Below are 18,826 nucleotides of genomic sequence, written 5' to 3'. Positions count from 1 at the left end.
ATTCTAAAGGAAGAAATCACATTAAAAAAACTATATATACTCTATGTAAATGGAAGGTACTCTAAGAAGGAAGGCACTAGAACTGAGAAGGGGACCAAGAAAGCCCTCTTGTAGCAGGAGGAAAGTGAACTGAATCTTGAAGGAAGCCAGATGGCAGAAGCACATTCCAAAAGGGAAGACAGTCACGTGGAACACCAAGAAGCTCAGTATTGCTGGAAAGGTAAGAAGGGATCAGGTTGTGAAGAGCTTTGAATGACAATTATTTTTGATCCTAGAAATAATACAGGCCCATTAGAGTTACCTGAATAGAGGAGGCAACAGTAGCATAGTTTCTATTTTAGGAAAATCACTGTGGCAGCTAAGTGGGGAGGGAAGGAGTGTAATTAGGATGGGGGGAGAGACTGAGGCAGGGAAAATGACCAAAAGGGTACTGTAACAGTACAGGAAAAAGTAATGAGGATCTTTACCAAGATAACGGCTACATGGGTCTAGGCCTACCTAAGTTTTAGACTTGATCTAGTTAATGTAAATTTTTAATGTGGATGTTAAAAAATTCCTAGGAATTTTCTATGTAGAAGAAACAAATTTTGGGGGGTGGCTAGGTGGAGCAGTGAATAGAGCACCGGCCCTGGAGTCAGGAGGACCTGAGTTCACATCCGGCCTCAGACGCTTAACACAAAAACTAGCCATGTGACCTTGGGCAAGTCACTTAACCCCAACTGCCCTCCAAAAAGCAAAAAAAAAAAAAAAAAAAGAAAAGAAACAAATTTCAGTTAAAAGAAGATGAATAACTAAATAGAATACAAAGGCTTTAGAGAAATAAAGCTTAGTCAACTCTGTTAAGTGAAATTGTTACAAAACATTAAATGTATAATCAGAAAGTCACAAATCTAATAACTAACATCTACATTAAAAAGACTTTGCTTCAGTTATATAAAGGTTTAAGTATTTCCTTAAGTGGAAATAATTATCAAAAAAACCACCTCTATAAAAATTATTATATATAGGGAATATAGCCAAACTGGAGAGTGTGAACAGATTATTCCTTGTCTCTTTAGGAAAGTAAGGTTGGTGATGCCATCTTTTCTTAAAAACAGGAGAAAAGGGTGGGCAAGACTATGGGAGAGATTCTTTTCACTAAATGGATGGTGGTTCTTCTGGCGTGGATATAAATAAGAACTCCACACAGACCACCAAATTTCCATCAAGGCTTAGTGAACTTCCCTCTCACTTATCTAAGAAACTAAAAAGAAGGGGAAAACTTGACTTATAACATCACCCCCCTTGCTCCCACCTCCCCTTTCAAAAAAAGAAAAGAAAAGGAATTAGGTCAAAGTTGTGACACTCCTTTTATTCGCTTCTGTAGCAACATCATGTCACCAAATGCAAAGGCAACATGTATCTACCTATCTCTTCTATCAACCGATCATCACCTCATGCTTAGATTACTTTAATAATATAGGTCTCTTTTCCGATTGCAATCCATCTTACACATGATTTTACTTTGCACTCAAGTCACTTCATTGTGTTCAGTTTTGCATATCACTGCATTGATAAACTGCAGCAAATCCAAGGGAGTCTAGGATAAAGAGGATGTAAAATTATATAACTGAGGGAAGGTCTTAATAATTGGGGATATTTATCCTGTAAAGGGAGACTTAACAGCTGTCTTCAAATATAACAGGGAGTAGCCTATAGAAAAGGCCTACATCACCCTTACTTTATGTGGCTCACTTCAACTAAACATTCATTATGTGCCTATTTTAAAACTTCTGAGGATAGAACTAGGACTAATGTATAGAAGTTATAGGGAGACAGATTTTAGTTCATAAAAAGAACAACCAGAACTATGTAAAAAGCATGGATTTATGAGGCACTAAATTCTCTGTCAAGAAGAAAATAAATGACTGCCTGTTGGGGATACTGTTAAGAATTTTTTTTCATTTTTTTTGTGGGGTGAACTGCAAAGAAGATTAGACATATCACATTCAAAGTCCCTTCTTATGCTGATTCTAGGCTTCTATATCTTTCTAGTTAAAATAAAAATGATCTCTCATGCTACATTTCATTCTGTTCCTTACACAAATTTATATATTTCAATCAAGCATTCAGCAAGTACTTATCAAGGATCTATTTTATGCCCAGGACATTTTCTCAATTTTCATACTAAAACAGGGCTGAAAGTTTCATCTATTCTATCTGTCCTTTTGCATAATAAAAGCATAACAAAAATTTAACTTCAGAGAAACACATATAAAAACCTGATCATAACAAAACGTAACCTGTATCCCCTAAGAATTTTCAATAGAATTTCTAGGATTAATCCTATCATCATGACAGTTGTGAGGAACATGAGTAACTAACTAATAAGAAAAAAGTATCTTTACTTTTACCTTTCCACAAAGTTGGTAGTATGGAAATTTTATTCAGAACAAATTCTATTTCCTTCATAGTATTATTATAAAATTGTAACTACATTCTTCTATGAAAAAAGGAGTCTTTCAAATGTGTCTTAACTACCTTGTCTAGATCTTCCCTTTTGACCATCACATGCCATTTTAATTCCCTGTGTATATGTCCCTATCTCCTCCCTTAGATGATTTCAAGGCTGTTTGAGGAGAAAAGTGGTACTGCTTTTTCATCTTTACAGCCATAGCATCAAGCATATTTGTTTGCACATAGTAGGTACGTAATATTTAACTGAACTTTACTGAATGTTATAAAATTAATATTAAGTATACTGTAAATATTCATAATAAGAGTTAAATTTCTGTTAAAGTATTAAAATGTGATGTTCTTCAAATCAGTCATAAATCAAAAATATGAAAATTTGAACAATATTATAATTCTTCAACTTGAAAGAAAACATGCACAAAGGATTGAGAGTTGGACTCGATGTCAAGAATACCTGGGTTTGAACTCCACCTGACACATATTGGTTACATGATTCTGGGAAAGTCACTTACCTTTCAGTGTCCTCTAGCAACTTTCTTAAACTATAAATTGTAGAAGAGTTGCTGATTTGCTTTGGTAGACAGTTTCCTTACCTGGAAAAATTGATAAAATAATAGGTCTGGACAAAAAACAAATTTAGTTGGAAAGTAAAAACTATGAGCTGACATAACATGAATGTTGATCTCACATACTGTTTCCATTAAAAATGTGATAATTCCAAAGATGCTTGAATATAAGTTCTGAGTTTTAAATCACAAATAAATTCATCATTTCTAATTTTATATCAACGATTTATGTCTTGACTTTTTTATATTAAACTTTTATTGGTCTATTTTCAAAGAGCTTTCCAAATAATATCTCTATAATCCATTATGTATGTATATATGTCTGCATATAGGTACAGTCAACAAAAATTGAATGGGAAGAAGACTTGGTCTGCTAAGAATGGAAATGTGTTAATAGTTATGACGCAGGCAACATGGTTATAGCTAATCTTATTTCTAATGAATGGATATGCTAAATCTTGCTATGGCATTTTCACTTATCATGTTTGGTTTCCAAACTTCAGATCTGTGTTACATGTTTTTAATATTTTGCTTTTCAATTACTGCCTTTGCATAATGAAATTAAACACTGGTCTCGATCATGCTTCATTCAACTTAAAAAAAAATTAAAGGAAAAAAGGAATCCAATTTCAAATATGTAAACTAGTAAAACCCAGAGCCAAATAAATCAAGACTGTACAGATAGAAGGGAAGAAAGTCTAGGAATCAGTAACAATGAAATACATCACAAACATAAAGCTTTATTCTTTCATAGCAGATTACAGAGTTCTAATATTAAATATAATTTCTGTTCTTCTTTAGCTATGGGTCACTGCAGTTCTATAACTTAAAAAGTTCTAGATAGGCAGCTAAATGGTATAGTAGATAAGAGTGCTGGTCCTGGATTCAGAAAGATCTGAGTTTAATTTTTTTCTCAGATAATTAATAGCTGTGTGACTCTGGACAGGTCACTTAAGCTGAGGCTACCTGCCTCAGTTTCATCAGCTGTAAAGTGGAGACATAATAACACCTATCTTCAAGAGTTGTGATCAAATTAGCTAATATCTGCAAGGTGTTTAGCTTAAAACGGTCTGTGGCACAAAGTAGGGGTTTTATTAATATTAGTTATTCCCTTCCTCTTCATTCACAAAACTCTTGTTTTTTCTTGCCTAATGCTATGGATAGCCATTTGCTTATAAATAAAGGTAATTTCAGCACAAAGAATTACACAGCAAATAGAAAGTTAAGTGCAGTGGGGGCAGCTAGGTGGCACAGCGAGTAAAGCGCCGGCCCCAGAGTCAGGAGGACTCGAGTTTGGTTCCGGCCTCAGACACTTGACACCCACACAGAAAAAACTAGCCGTGTAACCTTGGGCAAGTGACTTAACCCCAAATGCCCTCCAAAAGGTGCAAAAAAAAAAAAAAGTTAAGTGCAGAGTATAGTTTTTGATGAATAAGAATATATTCTAGGATACCATTACCCAGAAACTAGAAAGCAGTTAAAACATCTCAATAATCAGGATAGTTTTAATGATAATGCAACTTAAGAATTCAGTCTAACAAATTTAATGCTGCTGTTACTTTGAAGCAAAAAAAAAATTATATATATATACATACATATACATATAGTATTACTATATTAACTAAAACGTTATTTCCATTAATATTTACTAGCTGTAGTCCACAATCATCTATTCTGATAACTATTAATAATCACCTATTAACAATCCACACACACAGTGAGTAAGAGCACCAGCCCTAGAGTCGGGATGACCTGGGATCGAATCCGTACTCAGACACTTAGCACCCACCCAGAAACACCTGGCCGTGTAACCTTGAGCAAGTTATTTAACCCCAATTGCTTAAAAAAGAAAAATCCACATTACTGGGGTTAGGGCCACCCTTGAGATGTAGAAAATCTGCATTAAAAATTTTGGTCCCTGCTTCATACCAGAGAAGTCTGAATTTTTCCTTTTTATGGGGTGTTTACAGTAGCTTACTGTAAAATTTTGGTTAAGTATTTGTTCACAGGCTATATGTATATCAATATTAAGTAAAAATACGGTATAAAAAAGAAATTTAAAAATACAAAATACTATTGTAATTTCTTATGCCAACCCATGATCTATCAAAACCCACAATGGAGAAATCCATGATATGAAAGGGATAACTACATTATAATTAGTTAAAAGGTGAAGATTTTTTAAATGATTTTTACTAAATGTGTCAAATAACATTAAAATATAGACTCATATCTCAAATAAGTTTACCAAAAAATGCTACAAAATGCATTTAAAAGTCACATACCTCAGGTATAACCTCTTCTGAGGCCGAAAAGAAGTAGGTATAAACAATTAATTCTGAAGCTACTTCTATGTATTTCTCCTGTAGAAACATTTGAAGATTAAAAAAAAAATGAGTCACTATTTCAGATTTATGTGTGTATATATGTATGTATACATACATACACATATAAACACATTAACTGTTATGTACACCAGTATGTTACAAGATATTACTGTTATAAATTACACTGAAATTAAAAGTGTAATTAGGTCTACCAATTGATTACTTTTAATTATTTATTTTAGTAAATTATTTAGGGTAGGAGGATCTTAAAAGTCCTCAATCCAAAATGATACTTAAAAAAATTAAAACAATTTATTCAAATGACCTTCACAATTCATAAAACACATACCAAATTTACTTCACTTTAATCCCATTTTCACATTCAAAATCAGTATTTCAGTTAAATATTCAGAGACTAATATTTACTTAACTCATAACTGAGGGACACTGAATCCAATAATCTAAAACAGGGAAAGGCGAAAGAGAGATTCATGAATGATTTAAAATAAAGTGGAAGTATAGTGACTATCACAAAACTATCACCCACATGATTCTAGATAAACAAATATATAGATAATTAATGTTTTAGTTTTCCAGGGAATTAATTCACCTACAAAGAATCTGTCTCCTGCATTCTAGTATAGTCCCACCCTCACAGTAGCCTTTTATAGGCAAATTGCTGGGCATACTTTGCTATAAATTTGGGATCATGGATCTGACATAATTCCCAGATTTATATGTCACAATTTTTCATGCATTGTTTTAAAAAAAAACTATTAATAGACCTAAATTTAAGAAAATATTAAAGCACCATCATATCAGATAGTATTAACATATTCTGATTTATCTCACTAAAATATGGGCACTTGTTCCAAGAGTGCCACAACTTTTATCCCCATTCTTTTGAAATACTCATGGGATGCGCACAGAAAGTGCTGTAAGCCGTTCTCTAGATCTCATTTCTTGGGCACCAATGGAAGTATTGCTTACCAAATATCTCTCACTCTCACTATATGACTGGCCCAACCTCTTCTCCAGTGGTCACAGGGCAGAACCACTCATAAACTTTAACCATCCTCCTCACTAAGGTTTTGAAAATAAGATATTTTTAACCCATGTTGCCCTTGACTATCTATCATGTCTCTTCATCTGGCAAAGAGGTCAAATATTTGCTGAGGGAGGGGTTTCTGGGCAGTTTAGCCTCCTTGTTCTGGAGCTTCCTTCATATTATTTAAAATTGTTTTTGATGTCTTTTTCTTCATCCATTTTACGAATTCAACAATTTGTTTAAATAGGCTGGAGTTATACTTGCACACACTATGTTATTCTTATCCTTTTTTCCTTTCTAGTCTGGTGTCAATTTTGACCATTTAAAACAACAGTCAGAAAAATAAAAGTCGGAAAAGAGGTTATTCTGATATGACAACCATATCAGTAGTCAGTTATTTGCTGTGTTACAAAAGTCAAATTCTTTTGTTGTAATAATAGTATTCAGTGCTCACCATGTTCAGTGCCTTTTGATTCTTTTCTTGGACAAAATATTCATAGTACCAAGGTGTGAGATTTCTGTAGTCAACAGGCTGTTGGTCTCTTTCATTCTTAACATGGAGTCATATATTCCAATGTATTCTTCACCATTTTCCCCACTGAGATCTTTTCACTCTAGTCACCAAGGACTGAGGAATATTTGACTTAAGTTTGGAATATCCTGTCAAGTTCTTTTAAGAATTTCTCTACCTCCTCATCCTTTGGATCAGATGTAGGATATAAGTTGCAATTACATTCACAGCATATTTTTTGGCTTGTGCTTATGATGAACATAATTTTAAGATGATCAAACATACTATTGAAATGATGTTTCTTACAGTCAGTCCTTGGACATATCAAACAAATTATATTAATTTCACTATCCAAGAAGAACTGTGAAGTATGCTCCATTTAGATAATTTTATGTTTTCAAATTATAATTTACATGAGAATACCAAGTGACATGAAAAAGAAAAAAAATACTTTCACCTGATTCTACTACCCTTTCTAACTACCATCTAATTTCCATAAAATCTGCTTTCTAACCTTCTCTTAAAAATTTTATCTCAAAAATTATTAATAGTTGCCTGAAGTCCTTCTCAATCAGTTTTATTTCTGAGTCAAATACCTACTCATGCTTAAAATATTCTTCTTAGAATGAAATAATAAAATGTTTCCTGGTTCTTCTCTTATATAATGGACTACTCCTTTTTAAACAGCCTAGCAAAGTTCCCCTTTAACTTTTTTACCTTCCAATTAGGGGTACCCCATAATGACCTTTAGAATTTTGTTGTTTCCCCTCCACACTCAATTCTGGATACTTCCTGAGCCTGTTCTACCGCAAAACCAATTAAACCATCACTGAACTCATCATCCTCTCACTTCCAACAAACAGGGTGCCCCTTATTTTTTTTTCCCATTTTTATCAATGACACCATCACCACTATTCCCTTAGTCACCAAAGTTTGAAATCATGGAATTATCTGACTCCTTCATTTCTTGTATTCTGTCAACAAGATTTACCATGTTTCCTTTTGAAATATTTGTAGTAAAATTAAACCTTTTCCTTTCATTAGCACTAAAACAAAACAAAAAGTCCATACTAACATTACCTTGCAAACTAAATTACTAAAAAAAAAAAATACTCCTCATTTACCATTTTCAGTATCTCTGGAATTTCTGACCTACCCTATATATGGATATCAGACAAACCTTTCTAAACTACCATTTTTATTATGTAACTCGTCTGCTCAAAAATAAACAATCTTGTACAAATGTTAAGATTCAAACAAACTCCTACACCTTGTTTTTGAAACCTTCCCCAATCCCACCCTTTAATATAATAACCCACACCTTTATTCCAGTGAGGTCACATTTAATTCCCAATGGTCAGAATTTCAAAGGATTCTGAAGACCATCCAATCCAATTTAAAGCTGAGGAGAAATTCCTTTACAGCAGAACTAACAAGTAACCAGTCTTTGCACAAAAAAGATGTAATACCTCCCATGGCAGCCCACTCCACATTTCAATCTCTCTAATTGATAGGAAGATGTTCTTTTCAAAGAACTGATATTAACCTCTCTGACTCTTCCACACATCACTGCTAGGTTAGTTCTGCCCTCTGAACAAAATTTAATATTCTTCATCATAATAAAATTAAAACTAGGAGAAACATAAAAGTTCATCTAGTCAAACTCCCACATTTTATTTATGTATATGCATATATATGTGCATATATATATAAACCTTTGAATTTTTCCCTATTAAATATCATCTTATTAGATTCAGCCTAATGTTTTAGTCTGAGATCTTTTTGTATCCTTAATCTGTCATCCAATACATTAGCTATCCCTCTCTGGTTTGTGTCATCTTCCAAGTTGCTAAAGCATGCTAAGAATATCATCTACCAAAACCACTAAAAAAATATTATACTATACAGGACCAAGCATAGATAGCAAGGGAACATCAATTAGAGATTTCCAGACTCTCAACTAGTTGAGAATCCATCAAATTGTAATTAATTTTTTCATTCACATATCTCCATTTAGTGGGCAAGAATACCATAAGAAATTTTTTCAGATGCTTTGCTAAAATCTAGGTAAACTGGATTAACAGCATTCCCCTTGTCAATCAGTCTAATAATTCTGTTGAAAAATAAAATATTCACCTGGAATAACCTATTCTTGATACAACTTTCATTCATAAATGTCCAATAACTATCAATTTAATGAAATATTTTAAAATTTTGCCATGAATTAAAATAAAGTTCATTTGCCTATAGACTCACATTCTTATTGTAATCCTTCTTATTTGGAAATTAGGACAAAACTTACCCTTCCCTTCTACAAAAGCTCTCTTCCATCTCTACAATCTTTCAAAGACCACTAATTATAGTTCAACAATCATATCTGCCAAAGGTTTCAGCCAGGAACTAATTGTCTGGGTCCAGTGTCTTGAATTCATCTCTCTTAATATCAGCCCACTTCTTTTGGCTATCAACTCACTATTCACCTTCTTTGGTCTTTCCTTTCAAATCCAAAGATTATTCTCCTTAGAAGAGAAAACATGTAAGACAGCTCTTGATTCTTCCCATTATGAGTTATAATCACCACATCTTCTCCCAAACAGCAGTTCTATCCTTCCTTTTATACTCATATTTTCCCCCAATATATCTGAAACAAAAAAACCACCTTTTTTGGTGACATTCTGAGCTTTAGTGCTTCTGGCACTATCCCATCTTCCTCTGTTATCTATAAGATAAAACCTTCCTTTCATCTCTTGTAAACAACTTCTTAAACATCTAAGTTGGTCAACAAATTCTCAGATTTCCAGTTTATTTAAACAACTTTTCCTCCCTAAAATAATTTTTTTTTCCTTTGTGTGAGATTTTGTTGAGAGCATTTCATCCTTCTGAAGCTGTAATTCTCTGTAGAAGTTTAAGACATTAGATTCTGAACCCTTTGAAATCTGCACCCCTCACAGGTAGGATACAAACTCTAGACTAAGCCTTAGCTTTTCTTCCCTATCACAAATTCTGAAATGGAATGGTCAATTCTTACTTTTACTTAAACAACTGTTCCTTGCTATTGAGTGTCAGTTCTAAAACAGCAGTTACCCTCATTTGGTTCTTCCACCTTTTGAGAAGAACAGTTATCATTAGGGCAAATTATATAACTTATTAGCTCCAGTCCTGGTCACTCTCTTCAGTTCCAGTCCCAACTACCTACTAACATTTCAAAACTGATGGTTCACAGATATCTGAAACTTAACATGTGCAAAACAAAACAAAGTAAAACTAGTCCTCGTTATTTTCCCCCAAAAGTCTACCTCTCTTCTTCCTTGTTTTTGTCAACAGTATCACTGTCCTTTCAGCATTCCAAGTTTATAATCACTACTGCTCACTCTCATTCTTCCCACATAACCAATCTTTTGCCAATCCTATAGTTTCCACCATGCCATCTCTTATTTACAGACCCCTTCTCTCCATTCTCATAGCCACCACTTGAGTTTAGGTGCTTACCACACCTAAACTATTTGAATAGCTTCCTAATTGTTCTACCCTCCTCAAGTCTCTTCCTCATTCTATTCCATCCTCTACATAGCTGCCAAAGTGAGCTTATTAAAGCAGGGAAGAAGCAAGGGATCTGTGTCATTTCCCTCCCAAATACACAAACAAGTACTCAATAAATTTCAGTGGCTCCCCAGCTATCCCTATAACATCAAATATAAGCACTTCTAACTGGTATTTACAATTCTTCATAACTTGACCTCAACTTAACTTTTCTTCTTTTTTACTCAATACTCCTAAGACATACTGTATGCTACAGCCATGTCGGCCTTCTTGCTGCTGACAAGCAAACTCCCACCTCAGATGCTTTGTACTAACTCCGCAATGGTTGAATTACTCTCCCTCTTTACCTCCACATATCTTCCAACTTTTGGTTTCCTTGAAGACTCAATTCAAGAGATATCTTCAGTATGAAGTTTCTCTTGGTCTCCTCAGTTGCTAATGCCTTTTCTTTTCCTCAAGATTACCCTATATCTGCTTTGTGTATGTTGTGTCTATTCCTATATTTTGTCTCTTAAAAGAAAATAAACTTCTTGATGACAGGAACTTTGTATCTCCAGCGTCTGATGTAGCACCTAGAATGCAATTAAGTGCTTAATATGTGCCTATTCATTGATTGATTGTTGTGCTTTTGGCAGGAGAGCTTTAGCATAAGTTCCCCATCCCAACTGCCTGCATATCAGAGTTATACATTATCCTTAACTCTTCCTCTAATTCCTCTCCCTAAAAGCCCAGTAGCATACTCCAATGACAATATAACTTTTGCTTCTGTATTCAAAATCTTCACTCAAATGTTTTATATTGAATTTCCCTATTTCCTTGATTTCCTCATGGAATATATCATTTTAAAATACAACACAGCCCTCTATTACCTATATTTTTTTTAGTAAGATATACACTTAGTCAAGACAACAGTAGAATAGCAGACAGAAAGTCAGTTTTAGTCATACAGACCTGGATTCAAGTACCTCCTCTGACATAAAGTGGATATTTGATCCTGCATAAATTATTTAAGCTCTCAGTGCCTCAGGCAACTAAGATTATAAACTGCAGGACTGCTGACCTTCACCATTTGAGGGTATTTCCTCAATGAGTTCCCTACACCAATAAAACTGTAAGTCTGGAAGAAAAAACACCACTTGTTATACCTAAGGAAGGTATACTAAGGAAGTTTGGCATCTTTCATCTACTTCCTCATTTCTAAGACAGGCAAATGGCAGAAAAAATGGAGAATAAGAAAGTATAATACTTATGTTGCTGAATGAATTAAAATAGTTACGGTCTAACCATATCATATATTAACTGACAAGACTGAACTTAGCTAAATGTTAATCACAAAAGGGCAGTGTCTGATGGTACAACTAGTCAAACAACAGGTGTAAAAATCTCTGCTCTGAGGTCACATACTTGGGTTCAAATCCTACCTCTGATGATTAACATTTGTGTGATCTTGGAGAAGTGACTTGACATTCCTGAGCCTCAATTCCCTCATCTGAAGAATAAGGGGACTGTACTAGTTTGCCTTTAAGATGATTTTCAGTTAAAGATCTATGATTTTGGAAAATATGTAAGTTTAATAATTACAAAATTTATTTTCAGATACTACAAAAAAGGTAAAGCTAGAAATTAGTTTCTAATATTGGAGATGCTTATATATGTATGTGTGCATATATATATATATATACACACATATATATATACATATATATATCCAGGTTTCTTACACAAATAATTAGAATTTGGTATGCTATAGGAACTATGGCTTACTTAAAATGCAACAAAACAAGTTTTAACTTGTTCTTCAAAATTTATCTTCATTTCAAACCTTTAAAGGTGACTCTCCTCCAACATAAAGAAATAGTACACGATGCCTCTTCTTCACATGCTCAAACATCTGTTGACTTGGAAGTGGACGGATCAGAGCCCTGTATTTAAAAAGGCAATTTTTCTTTTAAGTAAGACCCACTTTCCAACTTACAAATCAATGTTATAAATTTATATTAAAATGCATATTATACTGTTTCACAATTATTCAATGGCTAAAAGATTTTAATGTCTCCATCTTAAAAAAATAACAAATCAGGGGCATCTAGGTAGTGCGATGAATAGAGCACTGGTCCTGGAATCAGGAGGACCTGAGTTCAAATACGGTCTCTCAGACACTTGACACACTTACTAGCTGTGTGACCTTGGGCAAGTCATTAACCCCAATTGCCTCGCCTTCCCCCTCAAAAAAAGGAAAAAAAAATGAAAAAAGGCATCTGAAATTTATTTTTAAAGGTTTCTCTTACCCAATATGTGCATTTATTTGTGTATGCGTACACATGTGAGTATACATATATACAGGACTGAACTATAAATAACGCAACTAAGACCTTTATACTTATAAAAATAAAGGAAATGCATTTTACACCATTCAAAATGTCAACTATTTTTAAAAAAAGTTTAGACATTCTGAAACAGATTACTGTTTAGTTAATTTTATAGGCAAAATTAAAAGTCACTATTTTAAATAAATGTTAAAATAAAACTAGTAAGTAAAAGGAGAATTGAAATAATTATACTTCAATATATTCTAAAATTAAAATAGCTCACTTATAGTACTAACATTTTAAGAGTTTACTTGACTGAATTTTAATAACTGTTATTAACATCAGATAAAAATTATTTCAAGTCTTAACTGATTCTGGAGAGAATTATCACAATATAAAGATCCATAAAAATTTGAATAGATATATGGGGAATATTAAGCAAGTACAATATGATTTAATTTAAACTGTATTCTTCATTTAAGACAATCGCTACAAGAGTAATTAAATAATGTTTTACATCTTTTATTGTTCTCTTATTTTATTCCTGCTCATATATATTTTATTTAACTATATCTTTTTTCAAAATATACCTGGGACAGATACAATGTGATATTTAAAATAAATTTTATTTCTTAAAATTCTTATTAATGGACTTATATGCATTAAAGCTTTATGAAACAGACTAAAAGGAACCATTATTAAAACATGTTTAGGATAAAAAGAAAATTACGGATTTATCCAAAGGACCTAACTATTTTATTATACATAAACTATATAACCAGTAAGTTATTAATGTTTTATTATCTAGGCATGTTTAAAAGGAACCACACTAAATTAGAAATTAAATTACACTAAAAAACCATGAAACAAAAACGATATTCTGAATTATCAGAAATAGCTCATGTAAGGAGATTACTATGAACTATGCATAATGTACTATTTTAAACTCTCCCATCCACAAGTTTTAGAAAGACAGTATGTTCTTTAAAATTTGGTGTGTTTACAAAATAGGCAGTTCTCTAAGTGAAACATTACGTTGCTCTGCATTCTATTTTTTTCCTAACAATTAGCTGGACGATGATGTAACTACAGAAATTAATCTTGAAACTTTTGTTGCAATACTTTCATTAGCAGTTGCATCAGAAAAATCTCTTACTACATTCAACAGAAATTTGTAAAATAAACCAACAAAAAACCTACCAAGATCCCAAGATCATAACCGTTTGGGGGAAAAAAGTTCCTCAAAAGCCTTATTGATTTTATTTTTAAATGTTTATGTAATCTCTTACCAAATAAAAAAAATAAATTATCACAGTGAGGAAAATATAATGAAGAAATTAATAGTAAAGGAAATAACTGAGATAGTATCAGGCTAGAATGAAAAACTGTTTCCTGAGTAATTTCGTCCAAAAATATCTGTATGTCTCTACCTCCCAGTTCCCTAAACCCTGCAGACAAAAGTTATCAAAACATAAATATTTAGCTTGCTAAAATCATGTATCCTTTCAGAGTTAATCTACTTTTTTCTCCCTTCCTTAAAACTTATCAGCACTGTTCATTTTTTTTCTCTTTTTCTACACATAGAAACCCTATTCCTAATTAAGGCTAAGTTCAACAAATACTCCTAAACAGATCTATACCAACAGTCAGCTCCCCTTCAGTGAATCTTAATAATAAGACACAAATTTACATAATGATTTAAAGTTTGCAAAGAACTTTACTCATAACAATCCTGTGAGTTGTTGCAAGTATTCTATCATTGTTTTTTATTCTAAAGAAATAAAAGACTAAGTGACTAGTTCATGATCACACAGGTAGGAACCCAAGTACCAGCTCCAAGTTAAGAAGGGCCTTTATCTCGGACAAGGAAAACGCTTTTGTATTTACAGATGATCCCACTCAATTCAGTCTTCTCCAGCAGATGGTCTCTTCTATCAACAATACTCTTGCTAATCTTCAATCCCTCTGTCTACTTGCTACTTCCATAGGGCCTATAAACATGCCCATATTACCTGCCAGAGATATGCCTTTCCTCATTTTCTTGTAAAAACTGCATTCAGTACCTCCACTTCCTTTCTCATTCTACCACCCTCCCAGTTTTCCAGGATCAAAACCTAGGCATCATCCATAATTCCTCACATTTTTTCACCCTTCCCCCAAATCCAATCTGTTGAAAAATCCTATCAATTATAACCTCATAACAGTTCTCATATATGCCCCCTTCCCTCCTCTGATACTGCTACTAAGCTAGTATATTTCCTCATTATCTCATCCTTGGAGTACTGCAGTAGTTTTCTGGTTTGCCTCCTGCTTCAAGTCTCTCCTCACTCCAAGACAACCTACTCAACTGTGAAAGTGAGCTTCCTGAAGTACAGGTCTGATCGTGACACATCACCCTATTCAATAAATTCCAGTGGCTCCTTATCACTTGCAGGATCAAACATTATCAAATAATAACATATATCAAATATAAAACCCTCTATGTTGCTTTTAAAACCCTTCATATGTTTGTCCTTCTTTTCCAGTCTTCTTACACCTTGCTCACCACCATGAACCATGATACCCAGTGACAGAGACTATTACTTGCAGCAGACAATTCTCCATACCCTATGTATCTTCACTAGCAATCTTCTATGTCTGTAGTTCTCTCTCCTCATCTGTGTCTCCTGGCTTCCTTCAAGTTTCAGCTAAAATCCTGTCTTCTTCAAGAATCCTTTTTCAACCCCCATTAACCCAGCGCCCCCCTCTGTTGATTATCTCTAACTTGTTCTGTATATATCTTGTGACCACGTTGTTGTTTATGGGTTGTCTTCTCCATTACACTGTAAGCTCATTGACGGCAGCAATCTTTCTTGTTCCCAAAGCTTGATATCGCCTAAGAAGACGGAAACATCTTTTTCCAAACTTCCTTCTGTACTACAATTCTAATTATCTACAACATCTTTCCACCTTGATTTTCTAACAGAATCTAAATTCAACATGTCAAAAACAAACCATATTTAGTATTTTTCCTATTATCATTGTCAGTCCTGACTTCCATTTTTTCCCTACTGGTACCACCATTCACTCTAGGATATCTTTGATTCTTCCCTTACCTTTGCCTTTCATTTCCAATCATTCACCAAATCCTGCCATTTCTACCTGTAAAATCTCTTGCTTCTGTGCCCTCCTCAACAATACCCATTATCAACACTCTAATACAGGTCTTAATTATCACCTAACTACGCTCTTACAAAAGCTGACAAGTGGTTCTTTCCACTTCTTTTTTTTCCTATTCCCAATCCTTCAATTAATCACACTGCTAGACCAATCTTTATGCATTCTAAGAGAATATAAACTCTCTGATAGCAAAATATTTCATTTTTGTATTTTTAGTTTCCTTGAGAAGCACAACATAGTTAGCATTTCATGGATAATTAACTGAATTGAATCTGTTAAGTTCAAATCTCTACTAAAATACTCAAGAGTATCCTACTGCCTACTTAAAAAGGTCCTAGGGGCAGCTAGGTGGCACAGTGAGTAAAGCGCCAGCCCCAAAGTCAGGAGGACCCAAGTTCAGTTCTGGCCTCAGACACTTAACACCCACACAAAAAATCTAGCCGTGTAACCTTGGGCAAGTTACTGGGGGGGCCAGGTAGCACAGTGAGTAAGAGTACCCGCCCCAGTGTTGGGATGACCTGGGGATCGAATCTGGGCTCAGACACTTGGCACCCACCCAGAAACACCTGGCCGTGTAACCTTGAGTAAGTTACTTAACCCCAGTTGCTTTAAAAAATAAAATAAAATAAAAATAAAAAGGTCCTAATTCCTTTGACTAATATTCAAGGCCTTCAAAAATCTTCAAAAACTCTCACTTTCCAGCAGCTATCAGAAGCAAGGTGGCATAGTAATAAATAAGAACACTGGACCTGAAGTCAAGAAGATCTGAGTTCAAATCCTGCCTTAAAGAGTTACTGTGTGACCCTGAGCAGTCATCTAACCTCTGTTTTTCTCAATTTTCTCATCTGTAAAAGGAAGATGATAATAATAGGACTCATCTCCCAGGTTTCTTGGGAGGATAAATGAGATTAATATTTGTAAAATGCTTTGCAAACCTTAAAGTGCTATCTAACTGCTAGATATGATACTCCCTTTCATAGTCTCTGCTGCAACCAAACTGGAATACTGTCTACCTTGTGCTCTTATCATTTGCCCTTCTGTATCCCTACTTCTGTAATGTCCTTTCTTTCCTTCTTCACATTTCAAATGCCTTTAAACATTTATAAAGTGCTAAGCACAGTGCCTAGAATATAGTAGCTGCTAAATAAATGCTTATTCCCTTCTCTCCTTTTCTAAGGCCTATCTCTTCAATGAAGTCTTACCTGACCTATCCTCTACCCACAAGCCCTGTACACTTAATGTTAAATAATCTTCAATCTTAGACTTCACATAATACTTTACAACTCTCAAAATTAAGAATGCATTATGGGTATTATAATTTTGTCTTGTATGTTCACCTGCTGTATTGTTAGCTCCATGAGCATAAGCACTATATCTTACTTAAGTTTGAATGTCCCTCAGGACCTAGCACGGTGCTATGCAAACAACAGTTGCTCAGTATTTGATGAATGTTGAATCAGTGAATAAAAATCAAACTTCATGTACTGACTTTCACACTTCACGGTCAAATTTTGATCACTTTTGCTTTCTGAATAGTAATTTATGAATTCAATATTGGCACATTTAATAAATGGCAATGATTGACTTATATATATGAGGTCTCACATTGCACATGCTTCAGTTGCAGCCATTCTGGGTGCAATGAAAAAGAAAAAAATTCAGACCAACTTGAAAAGTTGATTTCAAGAGTCTCTGTGACCCTATCAACAAGTTAGCACCACACAAACCTCAAAAATCTGCAATGAGGTAGTAAACTAATCAAAACATCAATAATGTCATGCCCTTATTGTGTGTGCCCTATTACGGTCCTAACACTTTTAATAAATCATCTTTACACCTTAAAGAAAAAAATTCCACTTAAAAGAAACTGCTTTAGCCACATTCCCAGAGGGTCACTGCATTGGTTTTGGATTGTTTTGTTTTGTTTTTATAGTGTCTAAGCAAAGAGAAATCAGTGCTTAAGGCTGTGGAATCAATAGTCTCTCTAAATAATGAAAAATAAATGTAGGGTATTTTTTATTACATAACATTTTAAGTGAGAAAAGATTAAATGAAATCAAGCTACCTAACTTTTCTTGAACATGTTAAGTAAAGAAAAACTAGTGACAAATGGGTTATACTCATTAAAAATAAAGGTAAGATTACTACGTTTTTATCACTTTTTTATTTATTATATGTTGAAGTATATAACTGAAAGTACAATGAAAGGTAATGCAATAATGACTATATATAATGACATTTTTAACACAATTTTTAAGGAATGTGTGAAAAGCAAAGTTAATGACTTAAGGACCCCTCCAAAATGGAATTTTTCTGTAAAACTCATCTGTACCTGACATATCTGCTACATAAACTTATGTTTTGAGAAAGAAATGTAAATTGTAATTTTATAATTAAAACACAAAAATGTTGAAACTAATCAATATATTTAATAGTTTAGTTCTCCACATTGGACCCTATTGCATTAAACTACTTTCAAGGAAGAACAAATACTTACCCAGATACTCTGTGAGCAAACTCAATGATATCATCTCTAGTCCTAGGTCCTCGGTAATTATATGCCAGGTCATTTTTTAATCTTCAAAAAAAAAATAAAATATTAACTTAGGTTTCTGATTATTTCAATATTTGAATATGGTTTTAATCTGTTTATAAGAAATCCATATTTGATTATAGTTAAGAAAAAGCTAGTTTCCAAAATACAAATGTAATGTATTAGAAGTAATAATTAGTGGGGTGGCTAGGTGGCGCTGTGAGTAAAGCGCCAGCCCCAGAGTCAGGAGGACCCAAGTTTGAGTTCGGTTCCAGCCTCAGACACTAAATACACACACACACACACACAAACACACACACACACACACCCCCCCCCTGTAATCTTGGGCAAGTTACTTAACCCCAATTGCCCTCCAAAA

At 33.8% G+C, this 18,826-nt stretch overlaps 1 protein-coding gene and 1 long non-coding RNA gene across 7 annotated transcripts in view; one reads left to right on the top strand and one right to left on the bottom strand.

Annotated features, from left to right (window-relative positions):
- LOC138169992 (uncharacterized) overlaps window positions 1-18,826 on the top strand; it is a 713,900-nt gene that overhangs the window by 634,335 nt on the left and 60,739 nt on the right. The window lies entirely within an intron of this gene.
- The window catches only part of TMX3 (thioredoxin related transmembrane protein 3), a 95,539-nt gene that overhangs the window by 44,046 nt on the left and 32,667 nt on the right, over window positions 1-18,826 (bottom strand). For all 6 annotated transcript variants that reach the window (XM_069099574.1, XM_069099579.1, XM_069099575.1 and 3 more), the window contains 3 exons: window positions 18,412-18,492; window positions 12,269-12,368; window positions 5,306-5,383 (listed from right to left, as the gene is read on the bottom strand). In XM_069099574.1, the coding sequence (XP_068955675.1) occupies window positions 5,306-5,383; window positions 12,269-12,368; window positions 18,412-18,492 (259 nt within the window). The remainder of the gene's footprint in view (window positions 1-5,305; window positions 5,384-12,268; window positions 12,369-18,411; window positions 18,493-18,826) is intronic.

Source organism: Petaurus breviceps, unplaced genomic scaffold (assembly GCF_028583685.1).
Source record: "Petaurus breviceps papuanus isolate PSGF00001 unplaced genomic scaffold, PetGlider_PUasm1.0 38, whole genome shotgun sequence".
NCBI lineage: Eukaryota > Metazoa > Chordata > Mammalia > Diprotodontia > Petauridae > Petaurus > Petaurus breviceps.
The sequence above is the reverse complement of the archived record's forward strand: the minus strand, read 5'-3'. Positions and strand labels throughout refer to the sequence as shown.